The 15,137-nt window shown below is 37.1% G+C and overlaps 1 protein-coding gene across 17 annotated transcripts in view; it reads right to left on the bottom strand.

Annotated features, from left to right (window-relative positions):
• The window catches only part of KIAA1109 (KIAA1109 ortholog), a 219,227-nt gene that overhangs the window by 51,650 nt on the left and 152,440 nt on the right, over positions 1–15,137 (bottom strand). For all 17 annotated transcript variants that reach the window (XM_039541857.1, XM_039541856.1, XM_039541859.1 and 14 more), the window contains 7 exons: positions 14,671–14,776; positions 10,531–10,628; positions 10,014–10,199; positions 8,354–8,522; positions 7,571–7,782; positions 5,670–5,868; positions 4,912–4,971 (listed from right to left, as the gene is read on the bottom strand). In XM_039541857.1, the coding sequence (XP_039397791.1) occupies positions 4,912–4,971; positions 5,670–5,868; positions 7,571–7,782; positions 8,354–8,522; positions 10,014–10,199; positions 10,531–10,628; positions 14,671–14,776 (1,030 nt within the window). The remainder of the gene's footprint in view (positions 1–4,911; positions 4,972–5,669; positions 5,869–7,570; positions 7,783–8,353; positions 8,523–10,013; positions 10,200–10,530; positions 10,629–14,670; positions 14,777–15,137) is intronic.

Here is a 15,137-nt window from a genome sequence, read left to right as displayed (position 1 = left end):
GATTACCAAGGATGAATATAGGCAAACAACACAGGAATGCAGGGGCAAGATTAGAAAGGCAAAGGCACAAAATGAGCTCAAACTAGCTACGGGAATAAAGGGAAACAAGAAGACTTTTTATCAATACATTAGAAGCAAGAGGAAGACCAAGGACAGGGTAGGCCCACTGCTCAGTGAGGAGGGAGAAACAGTAACAGGAAACTTGGAAATGGCAGAGATGCTCAATGACTTCTTTGTTTTGGTCTTCACTGAGAAGTCTGAAGGAATGCCTAACATAGTGAATGCTTATGGGAAAGGGGTAGGTTTAGAAGATAAAATAAAAAAAGAACAAAGTTAAAAATCACTTCGAAAAGTTAGATGCCTGCAAGTCACCAGGGCCTGATGAAATGCATCCTAGAATACTCAAGGAGCTAATAGAGGAGGTATCCGAGCCTCTAGCTATTATCTTTGGAAAATCATGGGAGATGGGAGAGATTCCAGAAGACTGGAAAAGGGCAAATATAGTGCCCATCTATAAAAAGGGAAATAAAAACAACCCAGGAAACTACAGATCAGTTAGTTTAACTTCTGTGCCAGGGAAGATAATAGAGCAAGTAATTAAGGAAATCATCTGCAAACATTGGAAGGTGGTAAGGTGATAGGGAATAGCCAGCATGGATTTGTAAAGAACAAATCATGTCAAACAAATCTGATAGCTTTCTTTGATAGGATAACGAGTCTTGTGGATAAGGGAGAAGCGGTGGATGTGGTATACCTAGACTTTAGTAAGGCATTTGATACAGTCTCGCATGATATTCTTATCGATAAACTAGGCAAATACAATTTAGATGGGGCTACCATAAGGTGGGTGCATAACTGGCTGGATAACTGTACTCAGAAAGTAGTTATTAATGGTTCCCAATCCTGCTGGAAAGGTATAACAAGTGGGGTTCCGCAGGGGTCTGTTTTGGGACCGGCTCTGTTCAATATCTTCATCAACGACTTACATATTGGCATAGAAACTAAGTTTGCAGATGATACCAAACTGGGAGGGATTGCAACTGCTTTGGAGGACAGGGTCATAATTCAAAATTATCTGGACAAATTGGAGAAATGGTCTGAGGTAAACTGGATGAAGTTTAAGAAAAATGCAAAGTGCTCCACTTAGGAAGGAACAATCAGTTTCACACATACAGAATGGGAAGAGACTGTCTAGGAAGGAGTATGGCAGAAAGGGATCTAGGGGTTATAGTGGACCACAAGCTAAATATGAGTCAACAGTGTGATGCTGTTGCAAAAAAAGCAAACGTGATTATGGGATGCATTAACAGGTGTGTTGTGAGCAAGACATGAGAAGTCATCCTTCCGCTCTACTCTGCGCTGGTTAGGCCTCAACTGGAGTATTGTGTCCAGTTCTGTGCACCGGATTTCAAGAAAGATGTGGAGAAACTGGAGAGGGTCCAGAGAAGAGCAACAAGAATGATTAAAGGTCTTGAGAACATGACCTACGAAGGAAGGCTGAAAGAATTGGGTTTGTTTAGTTTGGAAAAGAGAAGACTGAGAGGGGACATGATAGCAGTTTTCAGGTATCTAAAAGGGTGTCATCAGGAGGAGGGAGAAAACCTGTTCATCTTAGCCGCTAATGATAGAACAAGAAGCAATGGGCTGCAGCAAGGGAGGTTTAGGTTGGACTTTAGGAAAAAGTTCCTAACTGTCAGGGTGGTTAAACACTGGAATAAATTGCCTAGAGAGGTTGTGGAATCTCCATCTCTGGAGATATTTAAGAGTAGGTTAGATAAATGTCTATCAGGGATGGTCTAGACAGTATTTGGTCCTGCCATGAGGGCAGGGGACTGGACTCAATGACCTCTCGAGGTCCCTTCCAGTCCAGTCATATGAATCTATGAATTTCTAGTGCCTACTGAATGGGTGAAATGGTTACCACGTTGGAGTTTTACATATTTCATCTTAAGAGGGAACAGATGTTTCCAACCAAGTTCCACCATAGAGCACCAAAAAACAGATATGGCTTAATGGACTTTGTAAAGCTTCTTTTATACAGTATTCTTAGTCATCTGGTTATGCTGAGTTTGGCTATTTTTTGCCTTTTAATTGATGGATGTTAGAGGATGAATATGGCTGTTAATGACAAAACCTTTTAGAAAGCTGAACAGTTACATCTTGACTGCTTTGCGGACATGAAGCAGGTGCCAGAGCTTCTCATTAGAAAGTGCTGAATTTGGACAAAAAGAAGAAAGGGACAATATCCTGAGATACATTTTCATAGTGTTCACAATGAGCAAGGATTCCAACGTCTCTTTTTTTAAATGTTCCGTTTACCAATTTAAATCTTTCTGATTCAAATGGTCCTATTTCCACTGGATATCTTGGGAATGATCAGGACTGAATATGCTCCCAAGCTTTGCTCCCCCCCCCCCATCAGCTATTGCCCCAATAGCTAAAAGATGTGAAAAGGTTTTTATAGTCTGAGTTTGCTTCCTTGGGTTTGAGAATAGAGGGGAAGAAAAAGTATCTTACAAGAAGTTTTGCTGAATTTTCTGGGGTAGTCTTTGCTCACAGTTTACATCTGACTAAGATCAAAGCTGCCCACACAGGCTACCTTTCAGACATGCTGCAGAGCGGCGTAAACACCTCCTTCTTTGGCCTTCTCCAGCATTATGGCTCTGAGGCAAGGGTAAGTTAGAGCACAGAGCCCCAAGAAGCTCCATTGAACCACAAAAAAAAAAAATCTCTGAAATGGACTGCCAAAGCAAGCAAGTTAGTTTTAAAAGACTAATTCAGAAATTCCTATTTGGAAGGTTTTTCCATATGCTCTGTAACTTGAAAAGGCAGAGAGAGTCTGCGGACTGCTGAGACAGCTCCCTCAGAGCAAAATGAACAGGGAACTTTTCACAAGTGGGCAGAGCCCTGTGTTGGCTGATTAAACTATAGAAGCAGAGGGACAACCCACTGCCAGAATGGAGAATCAAACTATGTGGGAAGAAGAGCAGTTGTATTGTTTTGACCTATCACCATACAATTATAAAATCTAAAACAATTTGCAGATATGCTAATTAATGCATACCCTAGGTAAATTCCAGTGGTCATTAAATAGAAAAGTGACATTGTTCGCAATACAAAATTGAGATTATAAAAGACATTTCTACATTTAAAATTATTTTCATAATATATTCTTATATTCTAAAATACACCATGATTTTTAAACAAATAAAATTGCATTTGTATACATCAAAGTATATTTAATTTTAGGTTTTTCTGTTCCCTAATTTCTCTTGCTCCCCACAAACAAACCCCTTCTTGTCCACGTTCTAGTCTTCTTCCTAGTCTGCATAATCCTCTTGTCCAATTCTATGTATTTCCCCCTCTTCTTCCACCTTTTGTTTTTTCCTGTAATTTGACCTTTAACTGCTTTGCAGTTCTGGCTCCTTCCTCAGTTATCCTCCCCACTTCCTTGAAGCCTCCTAAGACTGTTCCTCTCTTATCCCAGTGTTTGCCCTGTGGCCTGATTAGCATGCCCAGTAGCTCAATTTTTAATTGTTAAAATATAATATAAAATACAAACCAAAGAGCACAAATGAGTCATATCTGCCCTAGGGAGGAACGGTGGACATCACCAGAGCATCTGAAATACCTCTGCAGCCATGGGTGTTTTATCCTCCTCCCTCAGGGCTGATTAAATTCCAAACACATTAAGCAAAGCACCCCATTGTATTTTTGAAATCCAGGGTTTGCTCAAAGTGCTAGAGGGAGGCTGATCCACCATAATTTTCATTTTCTTCCATCTGCATTCATTCCCTTTCCAGAAATTCCCTTTCTGCCCAGACTCAATGTATATCTACAGAGATGGCTGGAAAAATGAATTTTCCTTTGAGTGATAAAGTTTTTGAAACTTTTCTGAATGAAAAGACAAAAATTCATTTTTTTTTTGTAGGAAGAAAAATCCAGTTTTGGAAGACCCAAAATGGAATTTTTCTACTTGTTGGCTGCCTGGCTCCCTAGCTTCCCACGGAAGGGCAGTTGGACAGAACAATAAGTCAGCCAGCTGTGGGACCCAGGGAGCCAGGTGTTTGGGAAGCCCGGAGAGCTGCCTATCTGGGAAAACAGGCCCAAGGAATTGGCTGTCTAGGAAGCCAGGCACAGCCTGGGAACTCACTAGGCAGGATACTGGAGTTCTTGGGGAGCCAGTTAATTAAGGGCCTGGCAACCCCACAGGTCGGCTGTTGGTGAGCCTGCCTGCCTGGTTGCCTCACAGAAAAGCAGGCAGGAAGGCAGGCTCGCATCAAAACTTTTGATTAAATTGAAATATTTCTGCAGAATACTTCAGTTCTGTTGAATCAACATTTGTCAGCAGAGAAGTGTTTTCTTTGGAAAATTTTCAACCAGGTCCAATTATTATACTAAAAGGACTACTTTTATTTTGTGTGTGTCAAATTTTTCACACATTTGATCCAGCAGGTATTAAAGTCTATCATAGCTTGCTACTACCTTTTACCAGGGCCGGCTCTAGTTTTTTTGCTGCCCCAAGCAAAAAATTTGCTGCCCCGAGAGCGTAACTGCCCATGCAAAAAACAAAACAAAAAAAAAAACCCGGAATGCTGCCCCTGGAATTGTGCCGCCCCAGGCACATGCTTGCTTTGCTGGTGCCTAGAGCCAGTCCTGCCTTCTACTAATTTTCTGTAGCTAAAATCCAAGAGTTTGAAAGGCTACAAGGGATTGTTGAAAGTACTCATGGCCAAAAATAGATTGGGAAACGTGGAGCAGCTACCATGAAAAGGAGGAATCAAAACAAAACACTACCTTTAAATACATAATCACAATTACAACAAAGCTATCAAGAACTCACACCTGCACTAGAATATCCTACACTTTTATAAATGTTTTAAGAATATAAAAATTGGATATAAACATTACCTGCAGCAGCCTGTCCTGCTGTCCTTGAACAGACTTCATAGGTGCCATCTGGCACTACACCTAAATATGAAATAAGCACATGCTTGTAAGACAGTTGTAATTAAACACGTTTTAGATCTTCCTTACAAAATTATTTTTGTACACTTGCCCTAGCTAAGTCAAATGTCACTTTCTTTTTTATCATCATTAACAACATGTGAGTGATTATAATTTCACTTTGGCTGGCAAGTTTTCCTAGCAATTTTGCGAGCCTGTTTCAGACATTTCTGTATGCAGGGGGAAATTAAAAGAATCCATATTTAGTTGCTGAATGCAGAAGATAAAAAGGGAAGTGTTATGAGAAAGCAATTTATTACACATTTTTTAACAAATAGGTTTTATGCATTTTATGCATTGTGTTATTATAGTTTTTAGAAAAATGTAATAAAATTCAATTAAATTAATACATTTAAAGCAATAAAGTAAAAAACTTTTCCAACCTGGTTAAGGCAGATGGTACTGCAAGGCAAATATTATGTTGCAGTATATTACAATTCTTGAAAAAAGGACATCTATTGTTTAAAAAAAATTTTAAAATAAAGGGTGACTGGGGTTCACATGTAGGGTCCCACATGCAATAGAGCTTTATTTGGGTTTGGAAAGCAAATCTTCATCTCTTCCTTAGTCTCCTTCTGAACCGTCAAAGTTGTGAAAAATATGGGAAAGGGCAATAGGGGACTGAGTTCCAGGGCCATGGAGACAAGATTAGAAATACTTACAAGCATTCATGACTAGATCCCCTCGTATTTCCGGTTTCCAGTCATCCCAACTCGTCTCAAAACCATCAGCAAAACGGATACAGAAATTTTTAAAATGTCCTTTGCTAACCAGAGACTCTGAAGAGCAGGCAGTGATTAATGTGCTTTCAATGGTCAGGACTAAAGCAGAGCCAGTGTCAAGATCTGCTGTGTGGTTAGACTGTAAAAGGAAGAAGAGACTTGTACAGAAAAGGCAATTTACTGGTAATCACAAAAAAAATTTTTTATTTTTTTTTTTTGCAGTTCATATCTTCCTCATACCCTCCTTCTATACTTTGCCAGCTCTATAGAAACCCTCTCCAAAGCAGCAAGTCTACACATTCACAATATCATGTATCCTTACTTCTCAGTAGTTACAGCATATCCTATGGCAGGCGTGTTGAATTCTTTTGGAGGAGAGGGCCAGATTCCATGCTTAATTATGGTCTGTGGACTGGAATATAAATTCAGGACTTCATACTTTCCTTAATTCAGATCAGATCTCTCCACTGCCTTTGCAGCAAAACTGATTATTTGAAACTTTGACTATCTTATAGTCACAAGCAACATCACTCAGGGAGAAAAACTGCTCCCTTTTAGGCCACCACTATTTCTGCCTTTGTTTCTCTTCCTTCCTATCCACTTTTCACTATTTCTATTTCTCTCATCTCTGTCTTTGCTTGTCACTCTCTGTCCTTCCCTCTGCATTTTATTTTCCACACTGCAACTCTCACCCCTTGAGAGCTTCTCTCACACCCTCTTTCTTATTCCATCTGCTAATAAAATGACCAGCAATGGAGTAGTTAACACGGATACTGAAAAATTGTCACTGGGGTTCAAAGCTCAAAGTCCAATGAGATTAATATATGACAGTGGATACATTATTGGTAAACCAAATGTCTTCAGACATATGCAAGACTAGTTCCCCATGAAGATGTAAATCTATGGCATTGTCTAAACTAGAATTTAATGGATGATGTCAGCATATTAGCTAACATGCAGATGTGTTTTGTGAAAGTTTAGTGTACACAAGTCGTGCACATTCTGTTATAATGTGCTAAACTTGTCATATTGAAGCCTTGTCTCCCTTAGACTTTAATTTAATAGAATCATAGAATGTCAGGATTGGAAGGGACCTCAGGAAGTCATCTAGTCCAACTCCCTGCTCAAAGCAGGACCAATCCCCAGACAGATTTTTACCCCAGTTCCCTAAATGGCCCCCTCAAGGATTGAACTCTTAGCACACGTCAAAGCAAGCGCTGCCTTGTCTAAACTAGACTTAAAATGTCAGTTAGCCTGTGTTAGCTAATAAGTGCTTACATCACAATTTAAATCCTTTTCTGGACAAGGTTTATGACCAACTCGGGGTCTAAACACAACCAAAACCGTTACTCAAGTGAAAAATACATTAAAAATACTAAATAGTGCTCATCACTTGTTTGAATAATCCAAACGTCAGAACATTTTATCACATTTTTTAAAAAGAAATGTAGAGTCTTCTTGTTTGTGTTCAGTTACAAGTATTTGAAAACAGAGGTCTTAAACTGGAATTGCTAGCATAAATGTTCAAAAAGCACGCCCAACTTCATACACCTCAAAGGATTCTCAAAGTGCTGCCTCTGAAAACTAAGGGCCCATTAAATTGCCTCAAGCTGGGCACATGGAAAGTGAACTACTACTCACAATCAGTAGTCATTTTTGAAAATTAAGTCTACTATCCACATCATAACTATTATATGGTGCTGGGGAAACATTAACATTTAATAAAGTCTAAATTGGTGCAATGATAGAAAAGCGGTTTATGTTAAAAGCATAACATATATAAAAATTGCTACTTCAGCAAAAACCTATACTTCTCCATGCTCTTGATATTTTTCAAATACCTGTGGTGCATTTGTGATGGGCAGACAAATTCCCAAATCATTAACAGTTAGCTGAAGAAAAAGTGTCCCAAAAGCCTGGGCAGATGTTTGCTGGATTCCAGGTAACATGTCTACCACTTCTTTTGTAGCCATGTGAATATCCTTATGTAAAGCCAGTCTCTGTTCATTCCAGTTGTCATAAGCAGCCTTGTAATTCAGCCAAAACAGCACAGCTTTATGAAGAAAAAAAGTTTCCAACAAAATTAAAATAAAATGGCAAAAAGTAGTGTTCATTATAACAAGACAAAGGTTTGATTTTTCTGTTTTTGTCTTGTCAGCATATATTAAAATACAATGGATATATATTTGTGTACACACACACACACACTTCCCAGGAGCAATGTGCTTTTGTTGTCAAGAGCAAAATAAAATAATACAAGAATTATAAATGCTAAGGGGCAGAGGCCAAGTTAACAGAACCCAAAATGCTGATACACTCAATGCTGCTGATGTTGGTATACATTTACATAAACCATTTTGTCTATACCAACTGAAAAGCCGTCCTCCCATCAGTTCAATTTTTCGCCCTTAATTAACATTAGTACACAACAAACTTCCTAACCAAACTTTGAGAACTATACTTACACTTCTAGTCTATTTTAGGTTACAGATAAATTCAGATTTATAAATATCAAGCATTTCCTTTTGAAAAGAAATGTACAGAACTTGTTCAATTTGAAAACAAATTTGTAATGATTCTCTAGTTTCTAACAAAAGAGAAATATAAACAGCACCCAACAGTACCTCTGTCAAACGCCACAGGCTGAGCAAAGACAATTGGCCTGTTCAAAGTAATAAGCACAGCCTCTCTATCTGATGAACCACTGATTTCTTCTCTGAGAGCATTTCTTAATCCAATTCTTGTCTTAAAATAAGCAACTTGATGGAAGTCAGAACCTGCTTCTTCATATACCTTAAAACATTTGAAAAATACAATAAAATCACACATTAAATTACGACTTTAAACAGACAAATAAATTTAACGCTTTGGCATAACACAAGAAAATCAAGGATGCCCCATTTTGCAATATGCTCTTAAGAAGATAGAAAACTCTTTTCTTCTCTACTACATTTTGAACTAAGTTGGCAAATATTGGTTTTCTTCCCGTGTTTCTTAAATAACATAAGCCAATATATCTCTTTACATTCACTTGATGCAACAGAATCCTCTCTGAGGAAAACAACCATCTGAATACAAGTTTGTTAAATTTATGTTCTCTTTCTGACTTTCCAGAGAATCCTAACTACTGTACTTCCCATAAAATTAGTGATTTCAGGAGACAGTAGTGAATTTAAGAATCCAGGAGATGCAATTACCAATTTAATACAAATGAAATGGATCAAGATTTAGGTTTCACAATTTAGGATCTAATCTTTTCATTCCACGTATGTATACTAGAAATAGCATTGAAATCAATGGAAATTTTGAATTTGGATCAACTAAAGCATTAGGCCATTAGTGTCCGCAATACAGTGGGGCAAATTTTTTGGATTAAGAAACTATTTGTTGGAAAATGCAGTTCCTGCTCACTGGAGACTGTTCATAAATTTGACACAAATAAGCTGAATAGTTTCAGGCAGAATTTTATTTTTTTCTAGCTTGATTCACACAATGTGAGGGAGTTCGGGAGCCCACCTTATAAATTCTAGCCCAGCGGGTCAGTGCACTCACCCCAGATGTGAGAAACCCTGGTTTGAATCTGCTCTGGAGCAGGGATGTGAACACAGTTCTCCACCCAGGTTTGTGCCCTAACCACTGGACTAAAAAAAGTTATAAAGGGGGATCCTCCTCCACTGCCCCCCAATTTTCATGAATCTAGCTCTTTAAAATGCCCAGAAACGAAACATTTTAGATTGAACAACATGTTTGGTTTGTCCCAAAATGGACTTTTCAGTTCTGGTTCAACCTGAACCATTTTTTCCCGCAATATTTCACAACTATCACCAAACAAACAAAAAAAGTGGTTATTTGCCCAGCTTTAGTCCCTAGATACAGAAGTGCTAAATGCATTATTATAATAAAATACTTGATACTCCCTCTGATTTATCATGAATTACTGTTCACAGTGAACATTTAGCCCTTTTTTCTTAAAGCCATCTTTAATGAGGACATTGAAATTCAAGTCTAATGCCACACAATCAATTTCAACTACTACATAACAGTAGATGCAGAATATATTTAGGCGGTAATCTTTATTGATTCTGAACTGTGGATGCATTCTAAAGCAATTGTTTTAAATATTTTCCAACTAGAGGTCTAAAGAAATCAAGCTAGTCATATCCTAGAGTAAGATTAGAGAGGTGTGTTGTGTTCTTTTCAAAGCAGAAGATATTTGTCTTCGTAAGAATGGAGAAGTATCATTACCAGGCTTTCCTAACATACACAGAGTTGCTGTCAACTAACCTGATGTTTAACAATTTGCCCCAATGCCAGATTCAGATCCACTTGGCATTTACCGAACAGTTTAAGGTAGCTGGTACTTCCAGGCATTGCTTTGGTTTGTATTCGGTTTGAGAGCTCAAGTTCTATCAATCCAGTTTCAAATCTCACGGCCCTCATTGATGGAGTTGTGGCTGTCACTTGAATTCCCTAGCAAACAATGAAAGAAAAGTTATTTAGGATCTGCTTCAAAGGCATCATTGGTGAAAAAAATTCTTAGACATGAAACAGGAAAGGGTGTAAGGATTTTTCCATAACACTTTGCATTTAGGACATTTCAAAAGATCATAAAAATCAAAGACAGGCTTCTTTCTTGCTTTTTGTTAGTTAATTAAGAGAGATTTCCATCCCTGTCTAACACTGGGCTGATTGTTATTTTACATTTCATTTGTGACCATCTCAGGAAAATGCTTGATTTGTTTGGTTTCAACATATTCAACTACTGGCAACAGCTTGAGAGATTTGTCGGTCATAAAGATACCTTAAATTGTAGGCTCAAAGAGTACAGGAGAATTTTAGGCTTCTCTCCATCTGTTGTGCCATCATGTTCATTCCAAAGAGGAATTGGCTGCTCCCCTCCTGCACATGTTACAAACTGTATTTTCAGTGTTTTAACAAAGAACATTTTTCATACAGTATAGAAATAAAATATATCTTTAAATGTGACTCACTGAATTTAATCAAACCAACAGAGTACAGCCAGTTCTGCAGTAAAGAACTATAATAAGCATAAATATGGAAGATTCGGGAGAGTAGGAGCTACTTGGAGTGTATTCTCAGATCATGGGAGTAGCACTGCTAATGGCCTGCTACTACAGATTAAACACATTTTTTGCCTATTCCCCCCATCAAGTCAAGGGGGGTGGGTGCGTCCAAGATGGACAGAGACTATTCCCACTCTCCAAATAACACCCACAGAACAACTAGCACCTGCAAAGAAAGGGTATCATTTGGTTCACAAATAATTGCTCTTTACCTGCAGCACCTGATGTGGACTGAATTTAGCTAACAACAAGGACCAGTCACTTGACCAAATTTATTAAGAGGTATGCAAAAAGGCGGATTAAAAACAAATAGTTACTTTAGAGTGAATGTGAAGGAGTCCTCTGCAAAACCTTTCAGTGTCCTTGGGAACATTTATTTAAAACTTTACTTTGGCCTCCCTCCTCCCCACCTCATGTATACTTCTGGCTATAAATGAAAAAAACAATCCTTTTGGATGAGGACACAATGGTATCTTCTGTAGTGTCTATCAATATTCCACCACAGCTGACAAAAAGGGGTTACTATTGGAGTAGCACAAAGAATTCCATCTCCCCTGCAACACCAAATTTTTCTAACCTCTGTTATCATTCAAATTTAAAATAATTATGCAGAAGTGTGGTAATTTTTTACATTTTTAAGTGACTTGATGTACATGCTCTCAGACTATTTCATTCTCCAATTCGTTTTGATGCCCTTATTTGCTTTTCTTTAGCTTTTCAATATCGTTTCTAAAAACTTTGGTGACAAATAGAACTGGGCTAAATGGATTTTTTGGATCACTGGCAAATCTGAAAAATTGAAAAAAAAGTAGTTTGGGATGAATAAAACGATTTATTGCAATACTGAGCATTTTAATGTTAATTTAAAAAATAAAAGGGAAAGTTCAAAACAAAAAAAATCAAATAAAAAATGGAAACATTTCATTTTGAAGACATTTAGATTTTTCAGTTTTTGTTTTTTGATTGAAACAACTTGTCAAAATAAGCACAAAAAGTTGTTAAATGTTTTGGAAACTGCATTTTTTTTTGCCAAAAATGTTTCAGTTTAAAAATATCACCCAGCTCTAGTGACTACAACTGCGTGTAGTGTTCCAGATGTGGTTACACTGTGGTTTTGAAGAGTGGCAAGAATAACTCCCTAGTTTTCTATGCTATTTCAATAAGTACACTTAGCTCAGGCTATTTTTGCAATGGTATTTCAGTGAAGTAGTTTTTATTGTGGCAGTCAGGTACTTTTTTTTTTTTTTTTTTTTAAATAGTCACTGATTGCAAGTAGATTCCCCCGCAGTTCAGTCCTGTCCCCCTCCCCCAATTCTAAGCTGAGCTCTCTCTATTCCATCCCTGAGATGTAGGGCTTTACATTTGTTAGCTCTGAATCACATCCTGTCGAATGAAGCCCACTTCACTTTTTCCTCCATCCTCCTGTATATTTTTTACCCTTCTAATTTTGGTGTCATTGGCTAACTTGATCATGCTTGAATGTATACCTTCCTCTAGAGAATCAGTGAAAATCTTAAAGAATAAAGGAGCCAAAATTGACACTTGCAGTGCTCGACCCAATGCTGCTCTCAACTTGAAGATATGACTGCTCTGTATTCTCTACTCATCAACCAGCTTCTTCTCCATGGTATTTTAATTTTATCTAATTGGTATTCCTCTAATTATTTTAAGTTTATAATGTGCCACTAAAATGAATGCCTTAAAATACTAAGGAGACACTACAGCCATTGCATTCACTTATTACATTTATTGTAACATTCAAGTAATTTACTTTAGTTATTGCGACTGCAAGGTCTTTAATGGCAAGGACCGTCTTTTTGTTAACGTTTGGCTAGCACTGATTAGGGCCTTGCGATTTACAGCAATACAAAAAACTATTATAATAATAATAATGTTTTTAAAAAAGACTTTTGATTGTAAGTGAAGCTGTTCAAACCAATCTGTAAGACTCAACAAACAGCATGTTACTGAAGTTCACAGATGACAGTAAACTGGGAGGATACTGAACATCAGTGAAGACAGAGAAGTGATACAATGGCACCTAATAAAGCATTTTTATTTGAATATTCTAAGTTTCTCTGTGAAGCTATTTTAATGGAATTATCATCATTATTAAAGTTTTTTCTTCCAGATGTTCTCATACTGATTATTATATGCCAAGATATTTTTCCTGGAATAAACATCAGGCTGATGATTTTTCTGGTTCTTCCTTCCCACCCTTCTTAAAGATAGGTACTACATTTTTTTTCTGTCATCTGGTATCTCTCCTGACTTGCATGATTTATTTCTTTTCAGAGGTTCTGAGATTTCCTCCACTAGATCTTTAAACTCTCTTGAGGTAATCTCATCTGGACCTATAGATTTATATATATTTAGCTGTCAGATACTTAGTCATTATTTGCTTGTTACCTTTTGTTCTGGGTCTTTGCAACTATTTTTTCTAATAACATGTCTGCTTGCTGCATAATAGCCTCTATATTTTCCTTAAAGCTTTCCTAAAAAAGACCCAACAAAAACTAAACTAAAAAAGTACATTAAAAACAGCAATTTGTAACTTTTAGCTTTTTTGGACTCTTCACTTACCTATTCTTTGTAAGATTATTTTCCACAGACATACAAGCCCTCTACACTGCTGTTTATGGACCTTTTATTTGCCTGATGGTTTTATTTTGACTTTTTACCTTGCCTCTAGATTCTTCAACAGACAGCTTAGATTTTATTTATGTAATTCTTTTTTCTCATGCAGTTCTCAAATTTATTTTTTCATCAATTCTTAATTTAGTCACATTTTAAACAAAATATTCAGTGCCACTTTAATTTATACTTGTGTTTTAGGCTTTTGGACTTGTTTTTATTCAGATCACTTCTCTACCCATTTTCCAATTATTACTTCAGTTAATATCTCCAATTTAAGAAAGTGTCTTACAGAAATATGTAATGTTCTAATAGGATGTATTTTCCCATAACTTTTCTCTACAAGAAATATTAATCCAATTCATATATAATGACTTGCTCTCAGGTTTCCTCATTGTTGGTTCATATCAGATCAATTCATGTTATTTCTTTCAGTGTTTGGAAAAAATAAGCTTTCCGTCACTAAATTTAAACACATCTATGATAAACTGTCACTACATGGTTACATTCACATTTGCTTTTCATCTTCAATCATGTGGTAGGATCCTCAGCTGGTAAATTGGTATAGCCCACGAAAATCAATGGAGCTATGCCAACTAAGGATCTGTTTTAGTACACTTATTTGTTACTCAATAAGCATAATTTGCTAAAAACAGTATTTTATGTAATAAGAACAAATGTGGTGCTGAAACTAATTTTTCTATCCACTCCACCACAAACAACAAATTTTACCATTCTACCCTGACCAAATGTCTGTCCATATAGCTTTGCAAAAATCCTCCACTACCTTTTTGTAGTGAATGATATTTTTCTTTTGCAAACTTTCACAAAGCTGCAAGCTGATCTGACTGGACAGAAAACAATGTTACAGACAGATGCTAATGTTCAGTGGATTGTTTGGTAGAATTACTTTTGCAATTAATAGACAGCACCCTTGCACAGAGTTCTCCTATGTGACACAGAAGCTCCAGTGACTCAAGAAAGAGACTAACAATGTTACCCACAATGTTCTCCAACGCCACAATTCTACCTAACCAAACTTCTTTTCCATGTGTTGTTGGCCTCTGAAACAATTTCTGTGCTACAGTGGAACCAGAAAATGGTGGCATTCTTGGTGACATAAGAACCTGACACAGTGACAGATAGAGATTGCAGATATGTTAGGCAGCACCAGAAGTCTTAAAGCTAAAATTTTAGTGAAATCCTCAGGTAGTTCATCTTACCTGACACCTTCTGTATGACTTCGTTGACTTCCTTCATGAACACTTTTTGTACAAACACTAAATGATTTAGAAGGTCAGTTGTGAGATTATGTTCAAAGGAACCAACCTGCCAGAAAATACGAAGATTATTTTTGTAAAATTTTAAAATATAGGTGTGATAGCTGTGGTCAATGCAATACTGTTTTAAGTATTGACTGCATCAGAATACAGCATAACAATGGCACAATCTTAGATACGTTGATGTAATTATTGTTAGTAAACAATGATTTTTTAATTGTGGCCACTGTATGTGGAACAGTTTTCTCTAGTATATTTTTTTGATGCTAAGCCAATGACAATAAATAAGAGGGAAAGTGCATTATGTCGACTACTGTAATGGGAGCATAGGCAGAATACCAGTATTAAATTATCAACAACAGAAAGTCGCAAACCTCATTCAGCTTTTTTTGTAACAGTAAAATGGTAGG

Source organism: Mauremys reevesii, linkage group 5 (assembly GCF_016161935.1).
Source record: "Mauremys reevesii isolate NIE-2019 linkage group 5, ASM1616193v1, whole genome shotgun sequence".
Taxonomy (NCBI): Eukaryota; Metazoa; Chordata; order Testudines; family Geoemydidae; genus Mauremys; species Mauremys reevesii.
The sequence above is the reverse complement of the archived record's forward strand: the minus strand, read 5'-3'. Positions and strand labels throughout refer to the sequence as shown.